The sequence below is a fragment of the Nomascus leucogenys genome, chromosome 10, assembly GCF_006542625.1.
Source record: "Nomascus leucogenys isolate Asia chromosome 10, Asia_NLE_v1, whole genome shotgun sequence".
In the NCBI taxonomy this organism is placed as follows: domain Eukaryota; kingdom Metazoa; phylum Chordata; class Mammalia; order Primates; family Hylobatidae; genus Nomascus; species Nomascus leucogenys.
In genome coordinates, this window is record NC_044390.1 from 80,447,755 (window position 1) to 80,460,481 (window position 12,727).

Consider the following 12,727-nt stretch of genomic DNA (forward strand, 5'->3'; position numbering starts at 1 on the left):
TTACCCCGACTGGTCTTCAACTCCTGACCTCAAGCGATCCATCCACCTCAGCCTCCCAAAGTGCTGGGATTATAGGCACATGCCACCATGCCTGCCTAATTTTTTTACTTAAAAAAAATTTTTTTTTGTAGAGATAGGTTCTCACTATATTCCTCAGGCTGGGTTTCTATTGATTGATTGGTTGATTGATTGGACTCTTAGATTAGGGACAAAAAATTGACTAATTCTAAAGTTTGTTTGGAAGTTCAAATTTTTTTACTTTTTAACTTTTTTTTTTTTTTTTTTTGGTAGAGATAGGGTCTCACTATATTCCCCAGGCTGGGTATGTATGTATGTATGTATGTATGTATGTATGTATGTATTTATTTGGACTCCTGGATTAGGGACAAAGAAATTGACTAATTCTAAAGTTTATATGGAAGTTCAAAAGAACTGGGCTAGCCAAAACAACTTTGAAAAAAAGATGAACAAAGTTGGAGGATTAACACTACCTGATTTTAAGACTTATAAAGCCTCAGTAATCAAGACATCGAGGTATTGATGTGAAATCTTTGTTTTTATTTTTCTTTTTTAAAGGCAGTGTCTTTCTATGTTGTCCAGGCTGGCTTTAACTACTGAGCTAAGGTGATCCTCTCGCCTCAGCCTCCTGGGCAACTGGGACTACAGGCTTACACCACTGTGCCTTGATGTAGAATCTTTTTTATTTTAATTTTTTTTGTAGAGACAGGATCTCACTGTGTTGCCCAGGCTAGTCTTGAACTCTTGGGCTCAAGTGATCCTCCCCACCTTAGCCTGACGTGAAATCTTTATGACCAGGGGTTAGGCAAAGATTTCTTAGATATGATATCAAAAGTATTAATCCATAAAAAGAACAAATGGATAAGTTGGCCTTCATCAAAATTTGTAAAACTTCTGTTTTAGTGACCTTTGAAAGGCACTGTTAGAAAAGAATGAGAAGACAAACTACAAACGGGAAAATACTTGCAAATCATCATGTATCTGATAGACTTGTATCCCGAGTGTATAAAAGAGCTCTCAATTTAATAATTAAAAAAACAACAAAAAGGTGAAAGATCTGGACACTTCAAAGAAGACAGACAAATGGTAAATAAACATATGGAAAGATATGCAACATTATTGTTAGGAAAATGCAAATTTCAAGCATGAACATGAAAAACAATGATATACCACTACCCATCTTTTGAAATGCTTAAAGTTGGCCAGGCGCAGCAGGCCATGCCTGTAATCCCAACACTTTGGGAGGCTGAGGCGGGCAGATCACCTGAGGTTCGGAGTTCAAGGCCAGCCTGGCCAACATGGTGAAACCTCATCTCTACTAAAAATATTTAAAAATTAGCCAGGCATGGTGGTGCGTGCCTGTAATCCCAGCTACTCGAGAGGCTGAGGCAGGAGGATCACTTGAACCCAGGAAGTGGAGGTTTCAGTGAGCTGAGATGGTACCACTGCACTCCAGCCTGGGTGACAGAGTGAGACCGTCTCAAAAAAAAAAAAAAAAAAAAATGCTTAAAAAGAGTGAGCACGTCAACAGTTGGTGGAGATGTGGAGGAACTGGAACTCTCATATACTGCTAGTGAGAATGTAAAATGGTACAATCATTTTGGAAAACAGTTTGGCAGTTTTGTAAAAAGTTAAACATGTGATCTAGCTATTTCACCTCTAGCTTTACCAAAAGAAACAAAAAGTGTACTTCCACACAAAGCCCTGAATGAATGTTCATAGCAACTTTGAAATAACCCAAAACTAGAAACAATCTTAACTGTTCATCAACAGGTGAATGGATAAACTGTTGTATATTTGTTACTCAGCAAAGAAACAGAATGAACTGTTGGTATACAGTGCAATGTGGATGAGTTTTTAAATAATTATTCTGTGTGAAAGAATCCAAGCAAAAAAAAAAAAAAGAATATATACTGTATTATTCCATTTATATAATACATCATGTAAATGTATATATTATATGTAATAATAGATGCAGATTCATCTAATAGTAACAGAATGCAGCTCAGTGGTTGCCTGGGCATGGATGGGCAAGGAGGCATGGGAGGGTGGTGGATATGTTATCTTGATTGTTGTGATGATTTTACAGATATGCATGTAGGCCAGAATGTATCAAACTGTATTCTTAAAATATATACTGTTTATTTTGTGGCACAACTTAACGAAACTGTTTTTAAAAATGGGTAGGGTTGGCCAGGCACGATGGCTCACATCTATAATCCCAGAACTTTGGGAGGCCCAGGCAGGTGGATCACTTGAGGTCAGGAGTTCAAGACCAACCTGGCCAACATGCTGAAACCCTGTCTCTACTAAAAATACAAAAATTAGCTGGGCATGGTGGTAGGCACCTGTAATCCCAGCTGCTCGGGAGGCTGAGGCAGGAGAATCACTTGAACCTGGGAAGCAGAGGTTACAGTGAGCCCAGATCACGCCATTGCATTCCAACCAGGGTGACAGAGTGAGACTCCATCTCAAAAAAAGGAAGAAAGAAAAAACAAGGGTGGAGCAGCTGGGTACAGTGGCCCACACCTGTAATCTCAACACTTCGGGAGGCCAAGGCAGAAGAATTGCTTGATTCCAGGAGTTCGAGACCAGCCTGGGCAACAAAAGGAGACTCCATCTCTATAAAGATACAAAAATTAGCCAGGCATGATGGTGCATGCCTGTAGTCCCAGCTGCCCAGGAGGCTGAAGCAGGAGGATCTCTTGAACTCAAGAGTTTAAGACTGCAGTGAGCCATGCTTGTGCCACTGTACTCCATTCTGGGTGACAGAGTGAGATCTTGTGTCTTAAAAAAAGCAGGGAGCTGGGGAAGTAAGTTGCATGTGGCTGGACCTCATTGTTCATGACTGGCAATTCAAGATCAGAAGGACATTTTGCAACCCAGCAGGCCCTTGAGCCCTGTCAGTTTCCTGTCCCTTGCATGGTTGTAAGCCTTACACATTTGCTTTCTGCCAACTGTGCAAATCCCAGTATCAAAACATTAAATTTTTTTTTTTTTTTTTTTAAAGACGGAGTCTTGCTCTGTCCCCTAGGCTAGAGTAGTGATGCGATTTTGGCTCACTGCAACCTCTGCCTCCCAGGTTCAAGTGATTCTCATGCCTCAGCCTCCTGAGTAGCTGGGATTACAGGCACCTTCCACCACACCTGGCTACTTTTTGTATTTTTAGTAGAGTTGAGGTTTCGTCATGTTGGCCATGCTGGTCTTGAACTCCTGATCTCAGGTGATCCGTCCACCTTGGCCTCCCAAAGTGCTGGGATTATAGGCATGAGCCACCATGCTCAGCCCAAAACATTAGATTCTTTATCTTCCTTCAGGTGGATCATTTACAATGCAGATTTACAGATTTCTCTCAGATTCACTTCTTCCCAGTGAATGCGTGATTTCTTGGTGCCATTGTTTACTGTGTGTAAACTACTGAGTCTCAGGATTATTGTGACAAACCCAACGCAGACTCAAATGGGATCTCTTTATCAGCTTGGATTTTGGAAATTTAGGGGTAGATTTCAGGCATAGCTGGATTCCAGAGGTGCAGCTGGTGTTAGTGTTATCTCTTGGTTATTGTTTTGTTGTCTGCTGACTTCCTTCTCAGGCAAGTTTTCCCCATGTGGTGGCAGAGGCAGCCGCCAGCAACAACAGGGAAAGAGCCCCTCCTTCCTAACTGGCCCGGGAACAGTTTCAAGTTCAGCTGTCACTGGCCGGACTTGGGTCAGCAGCTATGCCTGAACCAATCCCTGGGCCCAAGGGAGACGAGGGGCTTATTGCCAGGCCCAGGTCACCTGCCTGGGAGCCAGGGGTGGAGTTGGCCAGAGCCAAACAATGTGGACAGAGAGCAAGGAGGGGATGTTCTACAGAGACAGATGGCCCAGTGTTGCTGGGAGAGGAGGGCGTAGCTGTCAGCAGGGAAGAGCAACAGATGGCCCTGCACCAGGGGACAAATCCAGTTGTTTTTAATTTTTAACTAAGTAGAATATTAATATGCTTCCAAAAGTCAAAGGATTCAAAAAGGGTCCGTCTACCCTGTTCCTTATAGCCCTGTAGGGCGACTGATTTCATCGACTTCTCATTTTTCCTTCCTGTGTTTCTTTTGGTAAAGATAAGTCGATGTATTTATGTTTTCTTGTTTCCTCCCTTTTGTACACATTAGAGAGCATACTATTTGTACTCTTTTGTACTTCCTTTTTTCACTTATCAAGAGAAAAGAAAACATTTGTAACCAGATGTGCTAATTCTTGCCGTTGTCAGTACACGGCATGGAGGTTGATTTGAAGATGACGGGATGTCCATGTGAGCATATGAAGGGACTGCCAGGCTTTTCTTCTGCCGAACGGTGTCTTTATGCTCTTAAGCCTGGATGCCAAGTGAATCTCTCTCCTCTTCCAATGCAGATGGCGGCAGCTATGCCATCCATGACTCTCAGGCCCCCAGTCTCAGCTCTGGGGGTGAGAGTTCCCCCTCCAGCCCCATACACAACTGGGAGATGAATTACCAAGAGGCAGCAATCTACCTCCAGGTGAGTATCTCCAGTCAGGCCCTGGCGGTTGTCTGCACCTGTGGGTGGGGTGGGGCAGCCAAGACTCTGTTAGGTGCCCAGAAATTCAGTTCCAGCATTGGTTCATGCTGCTGCTGCTCGTGTGTGAGCTTCAGGTTCATAAGATGGGCTGACCTGACCGTGCTCATAGGGGAAAACTGCTATGCACCAGCTTGTCTTCAGACCCCTGTTTGGGGCTATGCCAACCCCCACAATTCCCAGAGTCTGTCCACTCGGCCTTCCCTGCCACCCTCCCTCTTCTCAGGTCACACTGAGAGGCCACGTTCTGAGGAGGGAATTCTTTACATACTGAATGCTATAGCTTTATTCCTATTTAACTTGTTGCTGCTTTCCTGTTTGCTATTTTAGGAATTTTTTTTTTTTTGAAAAAAATATTTTTGGCCAGGCGTGGTCGCTTATGCCTGTAATCCCAGCACTTTGGGAGGCCAAGGTGGGCAGATCACTTGAGATCAGGAGTTCGAGACCAGCCTGGCCAACATAGTGAAACCCTGTCTCTACTAAAAATACAAAAAATTAGCTGGGCGTGGTGGTGGGCGCCTGTAATCCCAGCTACTCGGGAGGCTGAGACAGGAGAATCGCATGAGGTGGAGGTTGCAGTGAGCCGAGATCACACCACTGCACTCCAGCCTGGGCGACAATGCAAGACTCTGTCTCCAAAAAAAAAAAAAAAAATTTGTATTTTTGTGTGAAAGTAATACATGCTTATTATGATAAATTTAGATACAAAGAGGAATGAAGAAACATTCACCTAAGGCAGTCACTGTCAACATTATGTCCTTCCAGGTTTAAAAAAATGTATTATAAGAATAATATATCTGTTTTCCAAAAAAGTCATATGGTATGTGCAATTTTATAGTCTGCTTTTTTTTTCATAGCATAAGCTTTTTTTTTTTTTTTTCTTTTTTTGGAGACTGTCTCACTCCATCACCCAGGCTGGAGTTGAATTGCAGTGGCTTGATCTCGGCTCACTGCAACCTCTGCCTCCCGGGTTCAAGCGATTCTCCTGCCTCAGCCTCCGGAGTAGCTGGGACCACAGGCACATGCCACCATGCCCGGCTAATTTTTGTATTTTTAGTAGAAATGGGGTTTTGCCATGTTGGCCAGGCTGGTCTCAAACTCTTGACCTCAGGTGATCCGCCCACCTCAGCCTCCCAAAGTGCTGGGGTTACAGGCATGAGCCACCATACCTGGCTATTTAAATAGCTTTAAATTATATCAGGTAAATTATCCTAATTTACTTAACCTGATAATCTTGAATACTTTCCCTTATTGTAAATTATAGTCCAAGGACAATCCATACATAGCACCCCCACCCCCTTACATCTAGGATTATTTTACTAGGAAAGTAAAAGAAATGGAAATTCTAAGAAATGGAATTACCGGATAGAAGGAATCAACAATTTTTAGGGCCTTGATGTTCAGCATGGAATCCTCTCCACAGGAAGTATTTCCTCTTTACTGACGGCCCCACTGGCGGTGACATTTTAACCTTAATCTTGCCAATCTTGTCACTGTAAGATTTCAGTTTCTGGTTTGCATTGAGTAAGAGTTTGGATGAGGAAATAGACTTTTTCTTAAATGCATTCGAATCATAATTTTCCCTAATCTTTCTTATGTGAAGCAGCTCTCCACTGCAAGTATTTGTTTTGTCATTTAAAAAGGATTTAGTGAAATTCAAGCCTGGGCAACATGGCAGAACTCATCTCTGGAAAAAATACAAAAATTAGCCAGGCGTGGCATGTGTACCCTCTAGTCCCAGCCGCTTGTGAGACTGAGGTGAAGGGATCGCCTGAGTCCGGGAAGTTGAGGCTCCAGTGAGCCGTGTTTGTGTCACTGCACTTCAGCCTGGGTGACAAAATGAGACCCTGTCTAAAAAAAAAAAAAAAAAAAGATTTAATGAAATTTAGACATTTGTTTGATGGTTGTTCAATCATCTGTTTCTCATATGTTCATGCAGCATCATATACACCTAAATGATCATGTTTTCTTTCAAATTAAGGCAACAGAATGTTTTAGGGAAATTGTCCCAAGCGCAGGCATACTTGTTAATGATCTAGCAGGGACATCTTATGCACATCGCCTTCTCCGAGGCTGGATAAGAGCGTGGGATAGGTCAGAACACAGACTCAGAATGGTTGAAGCCCTGAGGATCCTGATCATTCCTTCCTTCCCTAAGCAGGTGAGGACATTGGTAATGAAAATAGGAACTTAAGGGGGCACCTGCTAATCTTTGTAACAAGCCTCTGAGGCTGTAGTGATCATCTCCCACTTTACAGGTGTGGCGACTGAGACTCAGAGGGGCCAAATGATGCCCAAGGCCACCCAGCTAGGGAGTTGCAGAGCTCCACATTTAAACTGTTTAGCCTCCAGATGATGTTTTTTATTCTGTGTGCTGTTGCATCACTTATGAACGGACCTTGTGCATCTCCTTGAAAATGGGCCATGTATTTGTGGGAAAAAGCAGTTATGGAACAGCTGGTGTTGTATGATCATTTTAAATTGATGTCATACAGCAGCATGTGCATGTGAGTATGTATGTGTACGGATATCCATACGTATCTCGAAAGTTGTTTAAATATTAAAGGTGATTATCTCTGGCTGATGGAATTTTTACTACCTTACAAATTTATATTGTTTAAATTATTTTACCAAAAATGCATTATTTTTTAAAAATTAAAGAAAAACTTGGATTTCACAGTCATTCACGGCTGTTCCTAGAGGATGAGATGGCCTCTTTTTCTTGAGACAGACTCTCACTCCGTTGCCTGGGCTGGAGTATAGTGGTGTGATCTCGGCTCGCTGCAACCTCCTCCCAGGTTCAGGCGATTCTCCTGCCTCAGCCACCCAGGTAGCTGGGATTACAGGCACCTACCGCCACACCCGACTAATTTTTGTATTTTTAGTAGAGATGGGGTTTCACCATGTTGGTCAGGTTGGTCTCAAACTTCTGACCTCAAGTGATCCACCTGCTTAAGCCTCCCAAAGTGCTGGGATTACAGGCATGAGCCTCTGTGCCTGGCTCAAGATGGCCTGCCTTTTCACGCTTGCAGCCAGGCTGCGGGTCCTGCAGTGAGCCAGGTTGCTGGTGTGCATGGATAATTGGCCCTCGCTGCTTTGAGGGTGTCTGGTGCCTGCAGTTTCCTCTCTTCCCACATTTTACCTGTTAACTCACTCATCCTCTGGAGCCATGTGCTCAGCAGTCCTGGCGCCTTTGAAACAGTACTCATTTCTGTGTGGACTTGGACCCCATTTCTGTGTGGACTTGGACCCCAGGGAGCAGAGAGCAAAGGCCTAGAAATCGCTACAACTGGCCTTCCTTATTTTTCCAAATCTAGTTTATGATTAGCAGCCAGGAAACAGGGCCGATGTTCTCTGGGGTTTTCATCAGAATCCAGTGCCATGGGTGATACTTCCATCTGTTGGTGGAGACCTCATTACCCCCATCTCTTCTGGGACAATTCCAAGTCCTAGAGTTAAAATCTGAGCCCCCATGTCAATGGTTCTTCTAGCGAGACCTTCATTCCTGGCTATTTGTTGGAAGAAATTGCCCAAGAAATACATTTTTTTTTTTAGTTATTGAAACCAGAAGCTTCCCAGACCACTGTGTGTGGCCCCCTGCCCACTGCTGTGGTCATGGAGGTGGTAGTGAAAACCACAGCCCTGCACAGAGCACAGAACCGTGTTCAACTTACCCTCTGTTGACTGCCAAGGTGTTTGCTCCCTTTGACATGCCTGCCCCTGCCAGGTTTGCTGCTGGGTCTGTGGTTTGTCTCGATTTTTTGCTAATGAGGGGAGCAGTTTATCCAGCTTCAGGGAAGTGACTCACTCACAGTCACTCTGCAAACTGCAGGCAGGGCCTTTCCCAGAATAAGTTTGTGAGAATGGGCCGAGCATGGTGGCTCACACCTGTAATCCCAGCACTTTGGGAGTCTGAAGTGGGCGGATTACTTGAGCTCAGGAGTTCGAGACCAGCCTGAGCAACATGGTGAAATACCATCTCTACTAAAAATACAAAAATTAGCCAGGTGTGGTGGTGCGCGCCTGTCATTTCAGCTACCCGGGAGGCTGAGGCAAGAGAATTGCTTGAACCCAGGAGGTGGAGGTTGCAGTGAGCCAAGATTGCACCACTGCACTCCAGCCTGGGTGACAGAGCAAGACTCTGTCTCAAAAAAAAGGAAAAAAAGTTGTTACATAACATATAAATATATCAAAATATCACATTGTACCCCATATACAATTATTATTTGTCAATTAAAACAAAGTAGGGTATGGGGAATCCTGAATTAAGTAAATGTATAGTAGCAATAAGCCACTGTGCAGCTCTTTTTATTTTTTTGGAGACAAGGGCCCAGGCTGGAGTATAGTGGTACAATCTTGGCTCACTGCAACCTCCACCTCCCGAGTTCAAGTGATTCCCCTGCCTCAGCCTCCCAAGTAGCCGGGACTACAGGCGCATGCCACCATACCCAGCTAATTTTTGTATTTTTAGTAGAGACGAGGTTTCACCATGTTGGCCAGGCCGGTCTCGAACTCCTGACCTCAGGTGGTCCACCGGCCTCAGCCTCCCAAAGTGCTGGGATTACAGGCATGAGCCACTGCACCTGTTCTGGGTAGCTCTTGATGGGTGTTAAAGGGTCTGACTAGGCAGGGTTATTGGCTTCTTTTTTTCTGGTAATGTTCATATAACTTACGATAATAGCAAATACCTGTAGTGAGCTGACTGTGTGGCAGACACCACCCTAAGTGCCTCACAAATGTCCTCACCTTTCCTCTTCACAACAGCTCCAGGAGGAAGCACTAATGTTAGTGCCTTTATAGTTGAAGAAGCTCAGCCTCAAGGGTGAAGGAACCTTCCCAACATTCCTCAGGGAAGGAGTAGAAAGCCAGGGTTCAGCTCGTGTGGTTCCTCCCAGGCCTCTGAGCTCTTTCTGCTCTGCTGGGCACTCCTAGAGGGAGAACTTGGCCTCTGAGGGGATTGGACATGCCTGTTTCTCTTTACCTCCTCTCAGGACCTTTTTTCTTTTTCTTTCTTTTTTTCTTTTCTTTTTTTTTTTTTTTTTTTTTTGAGACCAGGTCTTGCTCTGTGGTCCAGGCTGGAGTGAAGTGGCACGATCTTGGCTCACTGCAGCTTTGACCTCCTGGGCTCAAGTGATTCTCCCACCTCAGCCTCCCAAGTGCCTGGCACCAGGGGTCTCACCATGTTGCCCAGGCTGGTCTCAAACTCATGGGCTCAAGCGATCCTCCTGCCTCGGCCTCCCAAAGTGCTGGGATTACAGGCATGAACCACCGCACCCAGCCCCTCTCCTCTCTTTTAAGAGATGGCGTCTTGCTGTGTTGCCCAGGCTAGACTTGAAGTCCTGGCTCAAGGGATCTTCTCGCCTTGGCCTCTGGAGTAGCTGGGATGTCACCACACCTGGCTGTCTCTGGACCCTTTTAGTTTTTGGCTCCTCTGAGTGGTTTTTAAGAAGCAGCAAGTCTCTTGAGCCCATCAGCAGGCAGGAGTGAGACCTGACCACCGTGAGTTTCGCGAAGATCATTTTGATTTTCCAGCATCTTCTGTCTCTGGCCTGAATCTCTCCTCGCCTGCCTGGGGCCTTCCTTTCCTCCCCTGCCCGCAGCTCCTCTTTGGCGTTGGATGGGTCTCCAGGCTCACATGCCCACACTACTCTCATCTTTTCAGGAAGGCGAGAACAACGACAAGTTCTTCACTCACCCCAAGGATGCCAAGGCGCTGGCGGCCTACCTCTTTGCACACAATCACCTCTTCTACCTGATGGAGCTGGCCACAGCCCTGCTGCTGCTGCTGCTCTCCCTGTGCGAGGCCCCCGCCGTCCCCGCACTCCGGCTCGGCATCTATGTGAGTGCACATGCTCCTCACACGGGGGGCTGGGAGCCATGGCTTTCAGAGCAAGCAACAGAACTCCAAAAAGGAACATTCTGGGAGGGCATACACTGCAAACGGACTTAAAACAGAGAGATACGAGGCGTCATAGAGGCCTTGGGAGCGGAAATGCCTGGGTGTCCCTGCTGGAGTGAATGGCCTTCACCCAGTCTCTCTGGGATTCTGCCCACCAGTAAATTCCAGGGAGGGGAAGTGTCCCAGGCCCTGCTCAGGACCAGTGCCCACACCTTGGCTCCAGGTGGGGAGGGCACCCAGTGGACAGTCCCACTACTCTGTCTCCAGCCTCAAAGGAGAAGGCAGTTCGGTGTGGTCACCATGGGAGGCGGGGGATGTTTCCTGGGCAGCTCCAGCCCCGCAGATGTCCCCACACCCAGGCCCAGCCATCATTCAGTGGGGGCCAGAGCAGGTGTGGAGCTGTGCTTGTCCCCTTCTCAAGGAGTGTATGGTAGGCATGGAAGCAGGGAAGGGAGCCTGTGCCTGTTGAGTTAGGAAGCGCTCATCCAGCCTGGCCTCCAAGGCCCTCCATGACTCAGTTTCCCTTCCTGTTTCTCCTTCTTCATGCCTGGAACTCACAGCTCCAGCCAGTCTGTGTTTCTTCCTCTGCACACCTCCCCCATGCCGTCCCCTGTGCTGGAGTCCTTCTTCCCATCCCTTCACTCTATCAATTCCCGCCCACTGGAATGTCCACAGGCCCCGGACCACCCCACCCCCAGGAGGAGGAGCTCTCCCATGTCTGTTTCCCAGAAGCGCTTGACTTCCCTGCTGGGAAGGTTTTCCATCTAAGGGTTTTCCATGTCTTGTCCTTTTGTCCAAAATGAGGATGAGAGTTTTAGGGGCTACTCTCTGCTTGACACTCCTTGTTTCTTTGACAATCGGATTTTATTTCTTAAGTTCCTAATTGATGCTTTCTTAGTGTCTTTTATAGATCTTTTGTAAATTAAATGAAATCCCTCTTAGAACAAGGCTAGATATTAAATTTTACCTTATCTTGTTTTTCTTACTTTTTTTTTTTTTTTTTTTTTTTTGAGACTGAGTCTCCCTCTGTTGCCCAGGCTGGTGTGCAGTGGCACCATCTCGGCTCACTGCAACATCTGCCTCCTGGGCTCAAGCGATTCTCCTGCCTCAGCCTCCTGAGTAGCTGGGATTACAGGGGTGCACCACCACGCCCAGCTAATTTCTTTTTCTTACTTTTAAACTTCAGGCTCCTTCCTGATTTTTCATCATTTGGACCAGCACGTCAGTTTCATGGATATCGAGTTTATGTTTAGTTGTTCTGGGGAAAGCTCCGTGACCAAGGCTCTGTCTTTAGGCATGCAGGGCCAGGTTTTTGTAACTCTGATGTGTGTTGGGAGGATGTCCTGGGGCACTCCCAGGTCCTGGGAGGGTTGGGCAAAGAGGAGTGGCCATGGGCTGGGCTGGCCATGACACATCTCCACACCCTCTGGTCTCAGGTCCATGCCACCCTGGAGCTGTTCGCCCTGATGGTGGTAGTATTTGAACTCTGCATGAAGTTACGCTGGCTGGGCCTCCACACCTTCATCCGGCACAAGCGGACCATGGTCAAGGTGATGTGTCCGCCCATCTGTCCCTCCCCTTGGAGCCTTTTCTCCCAGGTCACCTTCAAACCTGTCTCTTTGGTATAATTCAGAATCCACCATGGGCCCAGTCCATGCTCAGAGGTGTAACCCTAGGGTCCCTGTCCTGACCATGCCCTCAGCCTTGTGGGTGCCCTGGATGTTGTGGTGATGCCAGCAGTAGCTAATGTGATGGGGTGTTTAGTAGTAGCTGCCAGGCACTGGTGCAGTCACCTTGGAGAGAGATGTGCTGCTCTCCATGTTTTACATTCATCTGGAGATGTGGGGCTCACACCCAGCTCTGCCCACTGCGCCCGGCTCACCTGTCCCTAGTGTTGCACATCTTCTCTCTGTGCTGCAGAGAGTGGTGTGAGTAGGAGCACGTCAAGGTGGCACTTTGTAGTGTGTGGAGCATGTGCGCTACTCTAGGAGAGTATAGCCAAGTAAGCAGAGCTGAAGAGGAGCTGCAGGCCCCGGGATCCCTGATGTGAGTGGGGAGGGCTGATCGAGGGGTCCTGGCAGAGTGGTGGTTTTGCCTCCTCAGTGGATACCAGCAGTCACACAGCCCTTCCATTCTTCTGGTGCCACACACCCGTGCCAGCAGCTGGAATTTTTTTCTTCTGGGGCTGCCTGATGTTGGCAGGAAGTGTGAGGAGGGCTGGAGAGAGGAGAAGGCCTCCC

The 12,727-nt window shown here is 46.7% G+C and overlaps 1 protein-coding gene across 4 annotated transcripts in view; it reads left to right on the top strand.

Moving 5' to 3' along the window:
• The window catches only part of TPCN1 (two pore segment channel 1), a 77,743-nt gene that overhangs the window by 34,669 nt on the left and 30,347 nt on the right, over nucleotides 1–12,727 (top strand). For all 4 annotated transcript variants that reach the window (XM_030821453.1, XM_030821455.1, XM_030821454.1 and 1 more), the window contains exons 3-5: nucleotides 4,407–4,531; nucleotides 10,251–10,427; nucleotides 11,924–12,037. In XM_030821453.1, coding sequence (XP_030677313.1) covers nucleotides 4,407–4,531; nucleotides 10,251–10,427; nucleotides 11,924–12,037 — 416 coding nt within the window. The remainder of the gene's footprint in view (nucleotides 1–4,406; nucleotides 4,532–10,250; nucleotides 10,428–11,923; nucleotides 12,038–12,727) is intronic.